This window comes from Acartia tonsa, chromosome 13 (genome assembly GCF_053477335.1).
Source record: "Acartia tonsa isolate MP-2025a chromosome 13, ASM5347733v1, whole genome shotgun sequence".
NCBI classification, from domain to species: domain Eukaryota; kingdom Metazoa; phylum Arthropoda; class Copepoda; order Calanoida; family Acartiidae; genus Acartia; species Acartia tonsa.
This window is the reverse complement of record NC_137272.1, coordinates 30,780,952-30,801,136: the sequence shown is the minus strand read 5'-3', so window position 1 is coordinate 30,801,136 and position 20,185 is coordinate 30,780,952. Positions and strand designations below refer to the sequence as shown.

The 20,185-nt window shown below is 31.4% G+C and overlaps 1 protein-coding gene across 1 annotated transcript in view; it reads right to left on the bottom strand.

Annotated features, from left to right (window-relative positions):
• Nucleotides 1–15,346, bottom strand: part of sli (slit guidance ligand) — a 193,050-nt gene extending 177,704 nt beyond the window's left edge. The window contains exons 1-2 of the mRNA XM_080146074.1: nucleotides 15,087–15,346; nucleotides 11,400–11,500 (exon numbers count right to left, since the gene is read on the bottom strand). Coding sequence (XP_080002200.1) covers nucleotides 11,400–11,498 — 99 coding nt within the window. The 5' untranslated portion in view covers nucleotides 11,499–11,500; nucleotides 15,087–15,346. The remainder of the gene's footprint in view (nucleotides 1–11,399; nucleotides 11,501–15,086) is intronic.
• Nucleotides 15,347–20,185: the final 4,839 nt, after the last annotated feature.

Below are 20,185 nucleotides of genomic sequence, written 5' to 3'. Positions count from 1 at the left end.
GGACTAACAGACAGACAAGCCTTTTGGAGACCATCATTTTAGAGATCCTTTAAGCCTTAACGCATATACAAAAGCTGTACTAACTTATAGATTCAAATCATAAAATATAATTTCATAATAAATTTAAGCACGAAAGAAAGACAAATTACAGAGCCCAAATATGACTTTATCTTATAAGAATTATCTATACAATTATAAAGAATTATGTAATAGTATAATAAAACTTAATAAATGATAACGATTTATTTAGAATCTTTTTTTTCTTTAAAAACCTGATTTATAAAAAATTATACTCAGATATATGTATTTTATTTTTTCGTTTTTTCTCTCTCTATCTCTCTTTCTCCTTCTCAATCTTGAAAAAATGAAAAGGAAAGGTGTTAAAAGTGAGTCCTGTTAGTTAGATATACAAAATATTTACTGTTTTTCACAGAAAAATGAGTCTTGTTCTGTATATTAATAGTTATTTATCGCATAGTATTATAAACAGTTTTCCGCGGTTATAGAAATGTACAATTTTAAGATTAAACAAGTTTTTTAGCCCCGAGATTTCAAACGCACGGGCTGAAAAACTCGTTTTAAACTTATGATAATACATATTTATATTAGTAGAAAACTGGATATAATACGATGCTATACATAAATTTTTAGTATTGCTGAGAACCGGTTCTAATTCACCGGATAATAATCGGTTTTGAAGCCATATGGAGATATTAGTAAGAATCTTCACAAGAAGTTTCAGACGTATATCTTTATTACCAGCCAAGAAAACTATCTCAATGCATCTCAACTACAGTAAAATTAACATAAAATGAGTTTTAGACAAGACATAGGAATCTTTACGCAAAAAATCAGACTTCTATCTTAAATAGGAGCCAGAAGTGGGTACAAAGGGGGAGGTCATTTTCTAGTAAATTCCGTAAAGGTGTGTAAAGGTGTGTGTGTTATAAGGCCTAAAAATAGTAGTAGAACGATAAGGTGCTCCCTATTGTTCTATTCAATAGGGAATACAAATATATAGAGCACCTTATCGTTCTACTACTATTTTTAGGCCTTATAACACACACACCTTTACGGAATTTACTAGAAAATGACCTCCCCCTTTGTAATATGATTGAATGGTTATATTTCTCTTGTATTTGTTTAGTGCCCTTCCCTGTGGACAAAATTTATCACGAATAAAGGAATAAATAACTGAGAACTTATAATTCCTAACTCCCTGTTGTTACTTGTGCATGTATGTATGTGTGTGTGTGTGTGTTTGTATAGGTGTGTGATTTAATATTTTGCCCTTTATTGAGTAATGTGTTTTTCTTACTGCGAAAAGCTACATGACTTGAGCTACTCTTTCTGATTTGATTGTATGTGTTTATTTGTAAATTCATGTTATTCACAAACTGAAAATAAGAGATGGGGTATTGCCCCCAATATATACTCAACCCAAAAAATCAAAATTTGAAATTATGTGGAGTACAATTAGTCAATTATTGTTATATCCCTGTAGCCCTGAGTGTTGGTCAAGGCAAAGAGAGTGGGGACAATGGGCTGTTTATTATACTAGTCCCCAAAATCTTATAATAACGTGTTCTTATTCGTTGGCTTATGAACTTTGAGTTTGATTGGTTGGTTTATTAGTTTGATTGTTTAAACGTTTCAACCACTAATTGTAATCTACAGAAAGAATAATTTTGTCTATCATCATTGGGGATGTACATTAATTTAATTGTCATTGTTGTTTCCCTGTATTCCTGAGTGTTAGTCAAGGCCAAGATAGAAAATTAAATTGCATAAAGATTTTATTGAAACAATGGAAGATAGAGAAAGGTGTCGAGAAATTCAGGTAGGGGCATTAGACTATAAATTTATTTGTGGTACCCAAAGTTTTATACTCTTTCATTTGCCCAAAAACTTTGGGTACTTTTATTTGATTTTGATTGGTTGAATAAAACTAGCTAAAAAACTGTCTTAACTTTTCGACAATTTTAGTCTATAAATTGAACGTTTGTAAGTTAAATATAACTAGCAGTTGCTCTCCAAGCCTTTAGGGACTTATAAAGCTAACCCAAAATGGAGAACCCGATCGATTCAGTGGTTAGCTAGATATTAACGGACAGAAACCTTAATATTTAAGTTATATATTCAGGATTTTTAAATTAAAAATAATCAAAATGATAAAATTTGACTTATGCCCTATTAAGACATGATAAAAACAGTTAAGTATTATGAGAAATGATAAAATCAATCAACAATTTTTAATTCATTATCAAAAAGAAAGTAAAAACGTGATGAATAATCATCTTTCAGAATTTTTAATTTTATTAAATAATTTATACATTTTTAAAGCTGTACATATTAAAACTAGCGGGCTACACCCAAGAGAAGGCAGTGAAATAGCATAAAACCATCACAAGACCTATGTGAAGCTTCCCTAAAATTGAGAACTTCATGGGTTAGAAAGCTAGAGAGATGATAATGGACAACAAACCAAAATAATAAGGCGTTTCGATGTTTAGAAATATCTCTAAAACACCTAGACAAATATATGAATATTAGAAAAGCATCTTATTAGTCCTGTTAAGGTTTTAGGCTATTTAGCTCTGTGTCAAGATGGTTTTAAGGCCTTAGAAGCTAAGGACGAAGATTAAAACTGAATTTGAGTTTTAAAGAAGTTGTATAATCAAAAAAGTAGTAAGTTGTATAAGTATGTGTGTGTGTGTGCACCAAAAGATCTCGAAAACGGCTACAAACAATCGTCTTTTAAACAAGAAATGTTTATTTAATTGTTTAAAATTTCACCTTTTTCAGAACTGGCTTGAAGTATATTATGTGTAAGTTATTGAAGTAAGATTGTTTTCAGAGATCTAAAGGGATAAGACAATGGGCAATAATTGATGTATATCCCCAATAATGATGCACAAAATTACCTTTTTATAACCTAAAATTAGTGGTTGAAACGTTTGGATACTTAACTTAATAAACCAAACAATCAAATTTCAATAAAAGTTCTCAAGTTGTTAATTAAGCAAACGAACAAGAAAACGCTAATAAACTTTGGGGACTAGTGTAATAAACAGGTCAATATCCCCTCCCTCCCTGGATTGTTTTGCCCATAATTTTCAAGCTGTCTAGATACAGTGGGTTCAAAATTAAATTTATGTGCAGAATTAATCATTTAAAGCCTATAAACTAACAACTTCGGGGACTTTGGACTATAAAACATTAAGATACTCTATGTTTTAACACTTTGATTACTTTTCTTAATCCTAAGTCCTAATTGGTTGGTTAAACCTAGGAGTGTCATAGCTTTTCAGCCATCAATTTTTGTCTACAAAAAGGTACTTTTGTTCAATCATCATTGGGAATTCATCGACCATTGCCTTATACCTCAAGATCCCGGACTGTTTGTTGGCCAGGGACGTAGTCCATTTGGGGCCAACAAAACTGTAATCAATCTTATTATTTACTTATAATCGCCAATTTAACCCAGAGAGGGAGTGGACAATATGTTGTTTATTAAACTAGTCCCCAAAGTTTTATAATAAAGTTTTCTTATTCGTTGGCTTATCAACTTAGGGAACTTTAGTTGATTTGTTAGATCATTAAGTTGAGTGTTCAAACGTATCAACCACTAGTTTTAATCAAATTTTGTGCATTATCATTGGGGGTGTACATCAATTTATCGGCAATTGTCATATCCCTTTAGATCCCTGGTTTTAGCCATATATGGAGCATCGTGTAAAGCTAAGAGAACAATAGGTTGGTAGTGTCTGAAGATTAATAATTAATTGTGTATGTAATACATACCAAAGGATGTACATTACAATGTACACAAGAATATCCATATAAATTGCAAAGTTTAAGTATGGAAACCAAATTGTAGATTCGCCACTGGCAATAAGGGGTTTTATATTCAAAGGGGGAAAAATAGCATAAAACCATCGTTGCCTTAAATTAAAAAATGGAGAACTTAATAGGTTTATTGGTTATCAAGGTATTACTTAACAGTAATACCCAGATAACTTTAATGCTTATGATAGAATGGATACGCAATAACAAGTTTAGGATGTTTTAACGAGAGGATTATTTTTTTATTTATTTGGCCTGGTTTCCATATTTTGACATGTCAAATTGCGTGGGTACCGAATACTGTGTATACTTTAAATTTAAAACATTTCACAAACAAATTTACTACTTTCTCTTGGTTCTAATTTTTATTTTAAAAAGCTTTTCTATAATTAGGGTAGGTCCGATTGTCCGTCTTCATATGGGTCTAATCCTCAATTTAGAATCAACGTTTAGATCTGTTTCTTAAAATAGTTTCATTATTCCTTATCGGTCTCATTTTTAAAGCCTTTCTTTAATGGATGTTGTCATCCTTGTTTTTTTTAAAACAAATTACTTTAACAATTTGTTTTAAAAAGTGAAATAAAATTTCACTTTAAAATTCAAATTACCAATTTAAAATACTTTGTTGAAAATAATTAATTATGCTTTGGTATTTTTAATAAAATGCGAGTGAAAAGAGACACTTATTCTTAAGAACAATTATATTAGGACAAAATAAAATAATAGATTATTCCTTTCTTATTTTTGAAAGCGACGCTTTTCTATAATTAATGTCGGTCGGTCCATCCGGAAATTAACTTTTGTCAGTAATTTAGACATGTTAAAATTATCCTATCGGTTTCATACTTTTCATGGTGATTCCTTTAACAGTTAGGTACGATATAATCGTTACAATGACCGTGCGTCTATTTAAAACATGCTAATTTTAACTTTTATTTGACAACAACTTTTTGTATGATATCATACCTATGTGTTTTATTTTAGATAATAAACACTTTCACTCATTTGTTGGTATATTTAATTTTGGGACTTTCATTACATTTTGGTATGTTTGTACAATCTAACAAAATCTAAATTTGAGGTCCATTGTCTTATCCCTTAAGATCCCTAAGTGTAGTTAAAAAATTTACTTGATATTTCTATTTTAATAACTTACTTTCCTATTATTGCGATACTTGAAATGTGGTTAATTTTTTTTGTAACAGCCGTGATTATTTTCCAAAATACATGTCCCTGGTATACTGGTGGTGATTAATGACTTTAAAACGCATAGTTTTATACTCTTTTAATTAATTACATTAAAACTTTTTAAATTAAATTGGTGTAGGGAATAAATGTATCAGTAAATAAACAAAGATGACAACATCCATAAAAGCGAAGCTTGAAATATCGGAAGTTGGACAAACAATTATATTTTGTATGTCTAATCAACTTGGGAATGACCTAAATTGTCTAAATTTATGAGAAAAGGTAACCATGACAGCCCTACAAAAGGAAACGCTCAAAATGTTTGTTATGAAACCCTTTTAAAAAGTAGTATGCAATTTAACTATTCGATTATTCTGAAAGCTATTCAAACCTTTATTTTTGCATTTTTTTGCAGGGAGGAAGGGGACATTGGGCTGTAAATTATGTTGTTGCAAAAAGTTATATAATAAGAAGTTGGCATTAAAACTTTGGGTACTTTTATTGAATTTTATTGGTTTGTTATAAACAAGAAGTGTAAAAACCTTACAATCATCAGTTTTAATCTACAGAACGAGTTATTTTGTTTATCATCATTTGGGATATAAATCAATCTATCGTCCATTGTCGTATCCCTTTAGATCCTTGTTTTTTTTAAAAAGATTAATACAAGTTTTCGTAAAAATTAAAACAATAATTAATTAGGAAATGAGATATGCAAATAGATGAGTGTTTAGGTAGCTAATTCTGCACTAGTTAGCCTATGGAATTTTTCTATGGGCAACTTCTCATGGGAGGAGGGAGGAACCTTCTCCCAAAATAATTATAAGAACCTATAAGAAGCTTCTCTGTAAAGGATATCCATATCGGTTCAGAGCTTCAGAGACTGACAGACGGACACACACACACACATAGACATCCTGTTACTTTTTCATAAAGGAATTATTTATCATTGTAGCCCATGTCTGAAAGACATATTTTAATATATCTGTCTAAATAAGTATCTGTCTGTCTGTCTTTCTGTCTGTCTGTTTGTCTGTCTGTTTGTCTGTCTGTTTGTCTGTCTGTTTTTCTGTCTGTTTGTCTGTCTGTTTGTCTGTCTGTTTGTTTGTCTATCTGTCTGTCTGTCTGTCTGTCAGTCATTCTGTCTATCTGTCTGTCTGTGATTGATTAAAAGTAAACTAGAATCAGGTGTAGCATATTAAAATTGAAGTACAGCATAGAGAAAACTCTACAGGAGGTATTAAGGCAAAATTAATTTAAAATATATAGTTATGGATTATCAACAAAGGTTTAAAAATTATCTTATAACCAACCCCTTACATTCCTACAGGAAAGGAGGGGACATTGGACTGTAAATTATAAAAGTATCAAAAATTTTCTAAACATGCTCTCTTATTCGTTGACTCAAAAACTGTGGATACTTTGATTGAATATTGATTGGTCGGTTCCAACTAGATGTGTCCGAACTTTTCAACTAACAATTTCAAACTTATTAATTTTGTTTGTTAAATGTTAATTTGTTTATTGTCTTATCACTTAAGATCCCTGCAAGTGTAACCCTTACTTAACCTAACCTAAAAAAAATCATTGTTTAGTAAGATTTAATTAAAAGGTGGGGGGGGGGGGGAGGGCGATCCAATAATATTTTGAAGGATATTACAAATAAACTGTTGCGTCACCATATATGGTTGTGGCCCCCCATTGATTTTACTTGATTAATTCTTATATCTTGCATTAATATCCAGCCATCTTCAGTAATATGACAATGGCCGATAAATTTATGTACATCCCCAATGATCATACACAAAATTACTCCTTCAGTAGATTAAAATTAGTGGTTTAAACGTTTGAACACTCAACTTAATGATCCAACCAATCAAAAGTCTCCAAAGCTGTCAAGCCAACGAATTAGAAACAGTGATTATAAGACTTTGGGGGCTAGTTTAATTAACAGCTGATTGTCCCCTCTCTCTCTCTGTAAATAGTTATCCTTGTTTGTATATAATTAATTAATAACAGCGCAGTATCATAATAATAAGCTTTACAGTTCTCTTTTCATGTCAGGGATAATTAGGGATAAGACAATGGACGATAAATTGATGCCAATCCCCAACGATAGGGAAGTCAGAGGATATTGGACTGTTAATTATTCTGGTACCCAGAGTTTTTTTTAAATGTTCTCTTATTCGACAGCTTGGATTGTCTAAACTATAAATTAATGACTTTAAAAAGTTAATTTTGATCTTCATTCGCTGGCTTAAAACAGCTGGGAAGTATCAAAGAAGTGAATTTATCACATACTTTTATTAAAGTTTGATTGGTTGGTTTAAACTAACACTTTCCAAACATTTCAATTGATTATCTTAATCTCTAGAAGGAAAACTTTTGTTCATCATTATTGAGGATGTATACTAATTAATCATCCATTGTCTTATCCCTTTAGATCCCTGTATCCCAATGCTCTTTCTAGCTGTTTTTATTTTCTTTATTATTATTAGACGTAGATCAAAGTAAATTTTCATCTTTTGATAAGATGATAACAAGCAGGTTTTTTATCATCATGTTACATGTTCTAAAGTGATAAGACAATGGCCGATAAATCAATGTACATTGTATCATAGCGTAAATTACATTATTAATACCTTACTATTTATTTATTTATTCTATTTTATATGTTTTATGTATATATTCAATATAATTATTTGATTCAAATTCGATGTAGCTAGAAACCTTATAACATTGATTTGAATATGTTTGTCTTAAAGTGGTACTTTTAGCTTTTGCAACGGCCAACCCAGGTAATGAAAGTATCAAACTATGCAAAAAATTATGTGAATATGTGTAATAATATTATTATCTTTTTGTATGATTATGTTGAAATACATATATATCTATCCCAAATGATCATACACCAAATTACCCCAACTGTAGATTAAAATTAGTGGTTGAAACATTTGGACACTCAATTTAATGAAACATCCAATCAAAATCCAATTAAGTTACCAAAGATATATAGTCACTTGTAAATAAGAAAAAGACAAACATACGTGCTTTACTTATCATAAGCTACGTAACTAAAAAGTAAATGTTAGAGTAGTGCAAACAACATTTAAAATATTTTTATGTCAGTGTTAAAACATGTATGACTCAAAACAGGGACCTATATTAGTAATTTTGATTGTTTCTTATAAATCAAAACAAAAATAACTATAATTCTTTTATATAAAGATTTTTTTTAAAAGTTTGTCCGTCACGATTTTGTTAATTACTGAACCGATTGAGTTCTCTATTTTAGGAAAGTTTCATATAGTTCCGAGAGGGTTTAAGACCATTTATTTTTTGGGTGGTTGTAGGCTAATTTTCTGCCCCCTGTAGCCCCCATTCTTATACAAAGTCTCTAGATGTTAGGAGTCCAGCCGCTAGTTAAACATTAAAGGCAAGCTAATGATATTTGAGAGAACAGTAATGCATTATACAGAAATCATTTTTAGGCCATCCTATTATATAAAGTAAAACGCATTTTTTGTCTTTAATAAGAATCTCACCAACCACTGAATCGATATGGTTCTCCTTTATAGTGAATCTTTTTATAGGTCCTGCATTGGTTTTATTTTATAAATAAGTCAGGGTATGGTTTTAGGCTATTTTTCTGCCCTACCGCCCCTAAAAAATAAGGGCATAGCCGCTAGTTAATATACAATGCAGTCAATTTACTTCAGCTGTAAATTTGTAACATGAATAAACTAACTAAAAATATATCCATGTTCTAAGCATAATTTAAAAGGAAATACGAATCTAAGAAAATACATTATTTTAAGTGATAGCATACAAATCAGGTAGGGAGGAGACACTGGACAGAAAATTATACTGGTACCCTATGTTTTATAATAATACTCTTTTATTACGTTGACTAAAAACTTGTTAGGTACTTTTATGGGATATCAAAATATTAGTTGGTTCAACCTAACAGTGTCCAAAGTTTTAAACCAATAATTTTAACCTACGGAAGTAATAATCTACAGCAATTTATCGTCCATTGTCTTATCCCTTAGGATCCCTGCATACAAATATAAAGTGCATACGCGGCCATAACCAATTTAAGCGATTTAAAAGCATTGAAACCATGTTATGTTATATCATGTTCTTTTCTGTGGTTATATTTTAGTTTTTACAGGGAATTTCACATGAAACCGAAATTGAACCACAAATGTTAGAGAAACAATCCTAAAGTATTTTTTTTCTTTTCTGTGGTCCATTTGTATTCAACCTTTGAGAACATTTTCAAGTATTAAATGGGCTGTTTATTACACTAGTCCCCAATTGTTTTTATCAACTTTGAGGACTTTTTGATTGTTTTGTGCATTAAGTTGAGTATTCAAACGTTTCAGAAAGGGTAATTTTGTGTATCATATATGTATGGGATGTATATGGGATGTATATCTATATATCGGCCATTGTCTTATCCCTTTAGATCCCTATTTAAACTAATGTTTTTTCATTGTTCTTCATTTTTAGGATTAATGCTTCGCCCAAATGTCTAATGCCAGCCTTGCTAATGTATACTTTTTTTTTAAAGTTACTTAAAAAACAGGGGGCAAGGAAAGGCCACTGAAAGATAAAAATAATCTTCCCTCTAAATTTAAAAGCATCGATGATTATGAGGATGTGGGAGGGATGGGGGGCAATAGCTAGCAGTGTCCAAACTTTTAACCAATATGTTAAATCTAAAGAGGGTTAAATTTAGATTATGATCAATTGTCCTATCTCTAAAGTCCTTTTTTTTGGGGGGGGGGGTGGAAGATTTTTTTTCATTTACGTATCCCTGTTTTTCAGCTTAAAAAGGTTATAAACACTTAAGTAAATACATGAAAGTAAAATTGTTTGGGAAAAAAGTATATGTAATAAATGTCCAGTTTTCTACGAATATAATTGTATTGTATATTTTATATCCTCGGAAAGCTATTTTTAATACGATGCGAGAAATAACTATTCCTGTATGCCATCCAAACCAATTCATATCCGGTGGATTAGAACCGGTTCTCGTCCAACTTTCCACGAATAATAAGATTTTCATATCCGCGGAAAATTGTATGTATTACGATACGATAAATAACTATTAAAATTTTTATCGTAAAAAAAATATGTTGACATTTATAGGAAAAATTAACAATTAAATTAATCTACAGCCCCTTTTTCGGCCACATTTCTCAAGTATTGAGGGATAAGGGTAAAATTATTTCATATCTCATTGTCACATAACCATATCCCTGAAATAGGTAAACATCGGAGAGAGAAGGGACAATGGGCTGTTTATTACACTAGTCCTCAAAATTTTATATAAAACTTTGGGGACTTCAGTAAACTTTGGTTGGTTGGATCATTGAGTTGAGTGTTCAAACGTTTACCACTAATAGTAATCTACAGAAGGGTATGTGTAATGTGTATAATTATTGGTGATGTACATCAAATAATCAATTTATCGGCCATTGTCCTATACCTTTATCCTTGAAAAAGGCAAACATACATTTTTTTTATTTGGGGGGGGGAGTAAAATAAAAAAAATCGTTTGGAGGGGGTAATCACCACTTTACCTCCCCCCCTTGGACGTCCTTGTCCATACGGTTTCCTTTTCAAAAGCAAATATTTTCTACACTTCGGGTTGGTTCGTTTGTTCATTTGTCCTTGCGGTAAAATCGGATAACCCTTCTTATAGTTAATTTAACCATGTTAAAATTGTCCTTTCGATTTAAAATTAATTCTGTAACAGTTAGGTTGAATTTAGAAAGCGTAGGAACTATATAATCATTACCATAAATAATTTATTATATAAAGATTCCTAGAACCATAAGGTATAATGCTCCGTATATCTATTATCAAGCTTAGATTGCATGTCTGAGGCAACGGTTAGTTTATTTTTTTTCAAAACTTTTGCATTAAGATTAATGAAATGATAAAGCATAATATAGAAGCGTTACAACTCTGTAACTAATATTAGATTATCAAAAACTATTTATCAACTCTAAATATATTAGAAATAATAATTTCTAGAACAATTGGACACTTCATTATAATTGTAACAATCTTATACACTCGACCCAAGTCAAGTTTTTTTTTTTTAATTCTTAGCATTTTTTAAGTATCAAATTAACATAGTATTGGCTTGATCGCTACAACTATACAAGCGTAGCAATTTTATAACTGGTTTTGGATTCTGGAAGTAAACCAAGTAGCGGGTTTCGTCATGTTTTCACAGTAGCTTTTGATAGGTTTTAAAGGTTAGGTATATGTTAATTATTGCCCTACATGTTTATAAATTGGCCCCGCAGGGTTAGATCCCTGGTATTTAACTGTATATTCTGATCCCTGCAAGAGCACTTCTCCGGGCAGGCTGACTCGGCTGGGGCGCGCACAACCAGCAGCGCCAGGCCGACTAACGTACAGACCCCGCGCATCAACATCCTCATCTCTACAGGGTTTCAACAAGGGTTAGGTTAGGTTAAAAGTGACCATATGTCTATTTTTTAATAAAATTATATTCTTAGTTATCTATCTCATCATAAAATGGGTAGTTTTCGGGGATAATAAAACAAAAAAGATATATATGTTTAATTACAGTTTTGATGCCCATGACGGGCCAACTTAACAGCGACTAATTTCATCATTTTTATTTCATTTTTTAGTGGAAAATTCTCAATACATAATTTTCAGTATGGCTAGGAACCGATTTAAATTCAACGGAAAGGGTTAAAAAACTGTTAACTTTCTAAAATTATTGGTGGTTTTTGTAGACTTAATTTTCATAAAAGTTCGTCCAATATAAATAAGATTAAATAAAATTGGTTATAACTGACATATTATCGACTTGTCGTTTGCCTAGAATATTATCGACAACTTGGTATTATCCAGGAAGGGAGGTGACATTGGGCTGTTTATTACACTAGTCCCCAAGTTTTTATAATAACGTTTTCCTATTAGTTGGCTTAACAACTTTGGAGAATGTAATTGAATTTCGATTGTTTTGTTCATTAAGCTGAGTGATCAAACATTTCAACCACTCATTTTAATCTACAGAAGGGGTTATTTTGTGTCTCATTATTGGGGACCTGCATCAATTTATTGGCCATTGTCTTAACCCTTTTAACCCTGGTATTATTGTTAGGTTATATTAAGTCATGTTAGGTATAGAGGAGCCCCAATGGGTTAGAAATCCCCGTATAGATAAGAAACAGTCTTTTATAAAGTTAAAATTAGGAGAAGGGAGGGGTTTTCATGTTCCACTCGTTCGTTGGAGGAATCATTCCAAATATCTTTTATTTTAAATCCAACCAAAAATACAGAAAACAAAACAAATAAGAATTGTCAAATCCATAAATAGCGTAGCATTAATATATAAATGCTTTGTGTTAGCAGGGAGGGGACAATGGATTGTAAATCATACATTCTGATACCTAAAGTTTTATACTTATACACGATTTCTTATTTATTCACTTTAAATTTTTAAACCCCATACTTCTCAACAAATGGTTTTAAACTACAAGCGTGTAGTAACCTTTTTTTACAGTCATTGCAGATGTACGTTCATCTATTTATCTACCATTGTCTTATCCCCTATTGTAGTGATGTAGGTGTAAATTGTGCAAAAGTCAAAGTAAATTATAGAGTAGCCACGTTTAAAAAAACGAGCAAGAATCTAAATCCTTATTGTGTTTAAATATGAAAATATTTAAAATATCAAAATCTGAATATAAACATATTTTAACAAAAAACAAACAAAATCACGGTGGACAACATCCATAAGTAGCGAAGCACACAAAAACACTGTAGATTACAAATGGTTGAAACGTTTGGACGCTCTACTTAGTGGACTAAATAATCAAAATTCAGTGAAAATACACAAAATTGTTAAGACAACAAATAGGAAAACAATATAATAAAACTTTGGGGACTAGTGAAATAAATGTTCCCTTCCTCCCTGACAGAAAACACATGGATTGACGGACAAACGTACACAGTGAATTATAAAGCAGATGTTTATTTGTCACAATGAGAGAGAAAAAGAAAGATAATCCTATGCATTTAGAAATATGTTTGTTTTTGTAACATGACCGACAGACTAACAGACCAATGCTGGATCTTTAAATCATTTTAGTGGTGAGCCAGATCGGGGTGAGCCGAATTTCAGCCAATCACAGCGCGGCATTTCATAAAATGCTGTGCTCTCATTGGTGGAAAGTTCAAGTAAATAATTTACTAAATGTACATTGTGGTCTGTGAAAATCACGTTACACTGACGGACTGACTGATAGATAAAGTAAGTTATACAGTAGCTTCGCTATTAAAAATTGTAAAAGAGAGCAAAGAATTCAAGTACTGTTAACCTTGGATGCCATTATTATATCGGCATAGAATTTGTCTTATTTGCATTATAATAATAGCGTTTGCTTGTCTTTACGTACACTTAACGTACTTGCTAAAATTATATCAATAAAAAGGGATCTAAAGGGATAAGACAATGTCTGATAAATTTATGTACATCCTCAATGATGATACACAAAGTGACAAAATCACCCCTTCTGTAGCGTAAAATAGTTTGAACTCTCAACTTAATAAACCAACCAATCACAATTCACTAAAGTCTCCAAAGTTGTAAAGACAACAAAGAAGAAGAAGTTATTATAAAACTTTGGGGACTGGTGTAATAAACAGCCAATTGTCCCCTCTCTTTCTTCTGGTATAATCTAAAAGTTATTTTTAGTTTAATGTTGGACAATAGGTCGATGTTATCAAAGGGCATGTCGATAAAAAAATTAATAAATGCCATGTTCTATTATTAAGATATGCTTTCTTTGTCGGAGGCTAAAGATCTCGGAAATTGCTGATCCGAATTGGTTGTACTTTTCAGGGAATATTTAAAAGTTTCTTGGGGTGGTTTAAGGCTATTTTACTCCCCTTCTATCCCTTTTCATTAGGGCTAGGAACTAAGCACATAAATCAATAAAAAAAAAGTAGGTAGGTAGTTTTTTTAATTTTCATATTTTTTATGTTTTATAACAAATATGTTATCTAAAATTAAATTCTCTTATCAAATCATATCTTATTATTATGTGTCTTATCATATTTCAATTTTTTTAAAAACCTATATTAAACTTTTTATGCAAGGATGTTTTTGTCCATGATTAGCGCAGCAATAAAATAAATGGGGGAAAGATAGAATCAATAGTATATATCAGATTTAAAGACTACGTTTTTTTGTTGTTTTCAGATATATTAAGAATAAGACATATTAATATGTAGTTTATCACAGGGATCTAAAGGGATAAGAAAATGGCCGAAAATTGAGGTACATCCCCAATAATGATACACAAAACTACCCCTTCTATATGTAAAAATTGGTAGTTGAAACATTTGGACACTTAACTTAATGATCTAACCAATCAAAATCCAATTAAAGTCCCAAAAGTTGTTATGCCAACGAAAAAGAAAACGTTATTATAGATCTTTGGGGGCTAGTATAATAAACAGCCCAAATGTCTCCTCCTTTCTTGTATAGAATAGCTCTACTGATCTAAATCCCAAACAAAAAAGATAGAAACAGAAAAGATTTTAAAATTTAATCTAACTTTTAAGTCAAATCCTATATTTTAACCCTTTTAAAATTTATTGTTTTTACTTTGAAATATTTTAGGAAAAATAATTTTAAGAGGTAGGGGTAGGTTTACTGAAAAATATTTAGTAGTACAGAGAACAAAGATTTCAGCAGTGATCTTTAGGGATAAGACAATGGACGATAAATTGATGTTCATATCCAATGTACATAAACAAAATTCCCCTTCTGTGTATAAAATTCTTGGTTGAAAGCTATTGAGCAAAGCAAAGAAATAAAAATTTTAAAGTTCATTAAGTTTTTTATCCGATTTGGCTGTAAAACTTTGGGCATAACTGTAATTTACAGTCTAATGTCCCCTCCCTCCCTGAATATTTGCTGAGCAGAATACTTATTTTAATCCTTGGTTGTAAAAATAGATTATGGTCACTTTTAAGGCGCCCCAAACCTAAGGCAAAAAACTTTTTTTTCCGCAGCCACTTGTCACAAAATTGTTTCACGTCAATTTTTCACCGTCTCAACTCACTTTTTTTCTTTGTATTTTTATGTATTATAATTCAAAATAACTTTTTAGCACTTTTCTGATTTAATATTTGTTATTTGTCACTTTTACACACCTTAAATTTACATTTTTCTTTCATTTTTTCAAGAATTCTCAATGAAATTTATGCAGAGTTTGGCTGCACAGGCAAATGTTACGGAATTTGCGTCCGTCACTTTACTACTGACTTCAGTCTTATACTTTGGGGGGGGGGGGGGAGTTTGGAGGGAGGGCATCGTAATTTGCCTACCCTTTATTGCTTGTTTTGATAAGATTTACCTCTCTTACACCACCTCCCCCTCTTGTTATCATTAAATTCTCTCTCATTCCCGCCCCCTTCCTTCCGTAATGAGCTGACGAGAAAATCCGCGAAACTTGAGTTTCTCTTGAACGGCCCTAGGCCGCGCCACCAGAGGTTGGAAAATAAGAGACATTTCTCGCACACACACGCGCACCCACACACCGGTTCGTGACATCACCGAGAGTTATGGGGATTTGTAATAGATGCTGTAAATAAGAATAGAGAAACAATTGTTGCAGTTTCTGTTTTAGAAGTTCTTTATAGTGCCTTTAAAAAATGACGTCATACAATACAAATGACCAATGAAATGGCCATTACACAGACTAAATTACCAATGCAATGGCAGACCAGTATACATTTTCTTTGACAAATGGTTGGAAAGTAAGACGTAATTTTTTCTAGGCTTTGCAAAAAGCTTCTCTCTTTTAAATATACTATGTGCCAAAAGCATCCAATGATTCTAATCTAAAAAATATGGTCCTATATTTGATATAAAAAAAAAACATTTATAGCCAATATGTTTAAGCTGAGTTGCCCTTTATACCTTATTATGAAAATTTCGACTTTCGCCATTTTCTATTTTTTATTATCTCTGTTATGAAAGCACTATAGTATTGCATACATTGTGGTGGTGAGCGCGTTCAACAAAAATCTAATTGAAACAAGGTGTTCTATCAATTTCGCCAAAATATACTTAATTTTTGGTGCTACTAAGCAAAAAATGATTATTTGAAATTTAAGTAAATTCTTTATAGTTAGTGGAAAATTTAGGTACTTCTAGTTTGTAAAGTATCCAATGTTAAGGCAAATAAAACTTTGGATACACAATAATTTTCCCTCCAATGTCCCTTCCCTCCATCCTAAAATAGCAGCTTAAAAAAGTATACATAAAAATTAATTTTGACGGACAGGTCTATGTTAATATAGAGGAGATTCTGTAATAAAACAAGGATAACAACATCCATAAAAGCGAAGCACTGAAACGGTAGGACAAACGGACATTAACACTTGTATAGTGTTAGAACTTAATTATCATAATATAAATTTATAAGAGTCAAAGCAAAATTGTAAGTAAATTTGTTGAAAAACTGCTTGATACAGGAAAATTTTATGGACATACTTACATTTTTAGGACTTGATTATAGAGTTGCTTCGCTTAATACATTATACTTTGTTGTCCCTGGAATCAATATACCAAAAATCAGATCAATCCGATGATTAGATCACATAAAAATTTGTTGTTAAAAAAGTAAAAAAAATCAACATGTTTAAAATGGACGTACGGACATTTTGGTAATGATTATAGAGTTGCTACGCTTTCTAAATCGTACCTAATTATTAAAGGAATCACCATGCAAAGTTTGAAATCGATAGGACGGACCGACCCTAATTATAGAAAAGCTTCGCTTTTAAAAAATGAGTTTTATGATTTAGCTATATTTAAATTTTCTACATTGCACATTGGGGCAAATCAACCAAAAAGGGGATTTAATTATTTAGTACCCTTAAAATTCATCTCACAAAAATTTCATTTTATACTTTTTTGTAGGTAATTTAACAACAAACAAATTTGCTTTTATGTTTTTTTCTGTCATTTGAAAGGAACATGGAGATAAAGGTCATTTTATGAAGGTAGATATAAAATTACCAGATTAACCCCTCCCGAAAATAGCCCACCCTTACTCTATCCATCTATCTATCCATCAATCTATCCATCTATCTATCCATCTATCTATCCATCTATCTATCCATCTATCTATCCATCTATCTATCTATCCATCTATCTATCCATCTATCTATCCATCTATATATCTATATATCTATCCATCTGTCTATCCATCTATCTATCCATCTATCTATCCATCTATCTATCCATCTATCTAATCTATCAATCTATCTATCCATCTATCTATTCATCTATCTATCCATCTATCTATCCATCTATCTATCCATCTCTCTCTATTCATCTATATATCGATCCATCTATCCATCCATCAACTATTCATCTCTTTATCCATCAACTATCAATTTATCCATCCATCAATCTATCCCTCTATCTATCCATCCATTTATCCATCTGTCTATCCATTTACTTATCCATCTATCTATCCATATATCTATTCATCTACCTATCCATCTATCTATCCATCTATCTATCCATCTATCTATCCATCAACTATCTTGAATTTCGTCTTTAAAATGTCTAATTAGGGGTTTTGGTTATCAGAGCAATATGAGAATTTTTTAGTAGCGCAGCTACCCTATCACTAGCTTTTTGGGCCCTTTAAATTGTAACTAGGTTAATTGTAGATTTTAGTGTTCAAAGTGTCAAATTTGGGGTCATGGAATTCATTTCAGTAGGAGGGGAGGGGATCCTTATTTTAGCAAGCTACAAGTTTCACTTTATTTTTATGTTTAATAAATCCATTATAAATGTGGGCATGATTAACATAAATTTTTATTAACTAATATCTATATTTATAATGATATTATGATTCTTGTTTACTGTTTATATGTACACCTGCGGCTTCGCCCCTAGCCTCTAGGGGATTTGCCCCAAGAGGTAATTAAACAAGGATGACAACATCCATGAAAGAAGCGAAGCTCTGAAATGGAAGGACAAACGAACATTAACACTTGTGAAGTGTCAGAACTGAATATTAATGCATGTCTATACAAAATTGTAATTAAAACTGATTAAATACATGTTACTGTTTAAGGACATACTGACGTTTTTAGGACTTGATTATAGAGATGCTTCGCTTATAACAATAGACGTTATTGAAATAGGAATCAGTATTCAAAAAATCAGATGAATAGGATATTTTTAACATTCAAAACCATTATTTGTTGTCAAAAAAGTAAAAATCAGCTTGTTATAAATGGATGTACGGACTTTCTGGTAACGATTATAGAGTTGCTGTGCTTTCTAAGTCGTACCTAACTGTTGTAGAAATCAGCATGAAAAGTTTGAGATCGATAGGACAATTCTAGCCTGTTTAAGTTAAGTAAAAGAGCTAACTGTACCAGACGTACGGACGGACCGACCCTAATTATAGAAATATGAAAAAAAATTGATGGGGATTTTTATTTTTGAAAAAGATCTTTAAACAACCACAGGACCAGTAGATATATTCCCTGAAGAGTAGAATTCAATCAGTTTAGTGGTTACCAAGATCTTAAGGGATCTGCGGACAGACAAACAGACATCAAGCTACTTTGTATTATATATTAACACCTAGGGATCTAAGGAACAAAACAATAACCGATTAATATGTACATCCCCAATATTGATACATATTTAATAAATTATATTACAAAATTATTTGTCTGTAGATGACAATTAGTGGTTGAAAAGTTTTGACACTCATCTTAATGAACCAACCAATAAAAAATCAATTAAATTTCCTGAAGTTCTTATGCTAACGAATATAAAAACGTTATTATAAAACTTTGAAGTTTGGGGACTAGTGTAATTAACAGTCCCCTCCCTTTCTAAATAAAACTGCTGACTTTAAACATGAATACCCTGTAACTACATAATTTAAAAGCAAAGCATTACCAATAGACAGACAGAAGACTACTTGCTAATTCCAATTTAGAATGATTATAAGAACCTCACGTTATTTGCATATTACCTTTACCTTTCCGCAGTGAGGTAGGGGACATTGGGATGTTTATAACACTAGTCCCCAAAGTTTTACAGTTGTGTGTTCAAACGTTTTAACTACTAACTTTAATCTACACAAGGGGTAATTTTGTGTATTATCATTGGGGATGTACAACAATTTATTGACCTTTGTCTTATCCCTTTAGATCCCTGATATTTGTAATAATCTATAGAAACGATTATTTAGTTACATTAAAACATCAAACATAAAGAGGTTTAGATTTAGGTTTAGCCCCCCCCCCCCCTCTCCTCGCCATCATTTAGTGCAATAGAACTTGAAAATATTTATTATTAACTTTAATTCTAAGTCAGAATAAATATTTCCCAATATGTCTATGTTTTTGTGTCTTTTATTTATTTGAATTATATCTTAAGTCTTGACTTTAAAAGCGCATTTAAACGCCTTTTCTTACAAGCTTTTTGTGCACCCACGTTCAGAAAACGGGCTAAAAACCCCTACGGGGGCGCGGGGGGGTAAATGAAACCAGTACTGGCGATTAAAATATGTCTTTGGGTAATCAAATATCGTTTTTTTAGCCGGCGACACCCGGCGAAAACACGTTTCCTCTTACTGTCTTCTTAAATGTTGATTAAAAAACAAACAAATAAAAACTAAAATCTTGACTTCAACTAGAATTATTTAGGACTAATTTCTTCAATTTGTGTTTTTTTCTTTTATACTGTCAAAATATATGTAATGCATGACTCATCAGAAGTTATTTTGTCTGATTACGTTAATTCTAAGAGATTTTATAATACTTTTAAAATTGTTGGTGAAACACAAAAAGTATGCCTTTTTCTGTAAGAAAATTTTTGCATTTCTTGACTTCCATGCATTAGAATGCTTACTTAAAAAGCGTATTTTTACGATTCCTTTGAAATCTGATGTACATTGGGTTTGATAATACTCATAGAATGTTTAAAACTTGATTTGGGGGTGGTGAATTGTTGCCCCTTGTTGCCCCTATGTGCATTGTATTGTATAAAAAATAAATTTATCTGAAAGGGTTGGAGAAAAATAAAAATAAAGGGGGG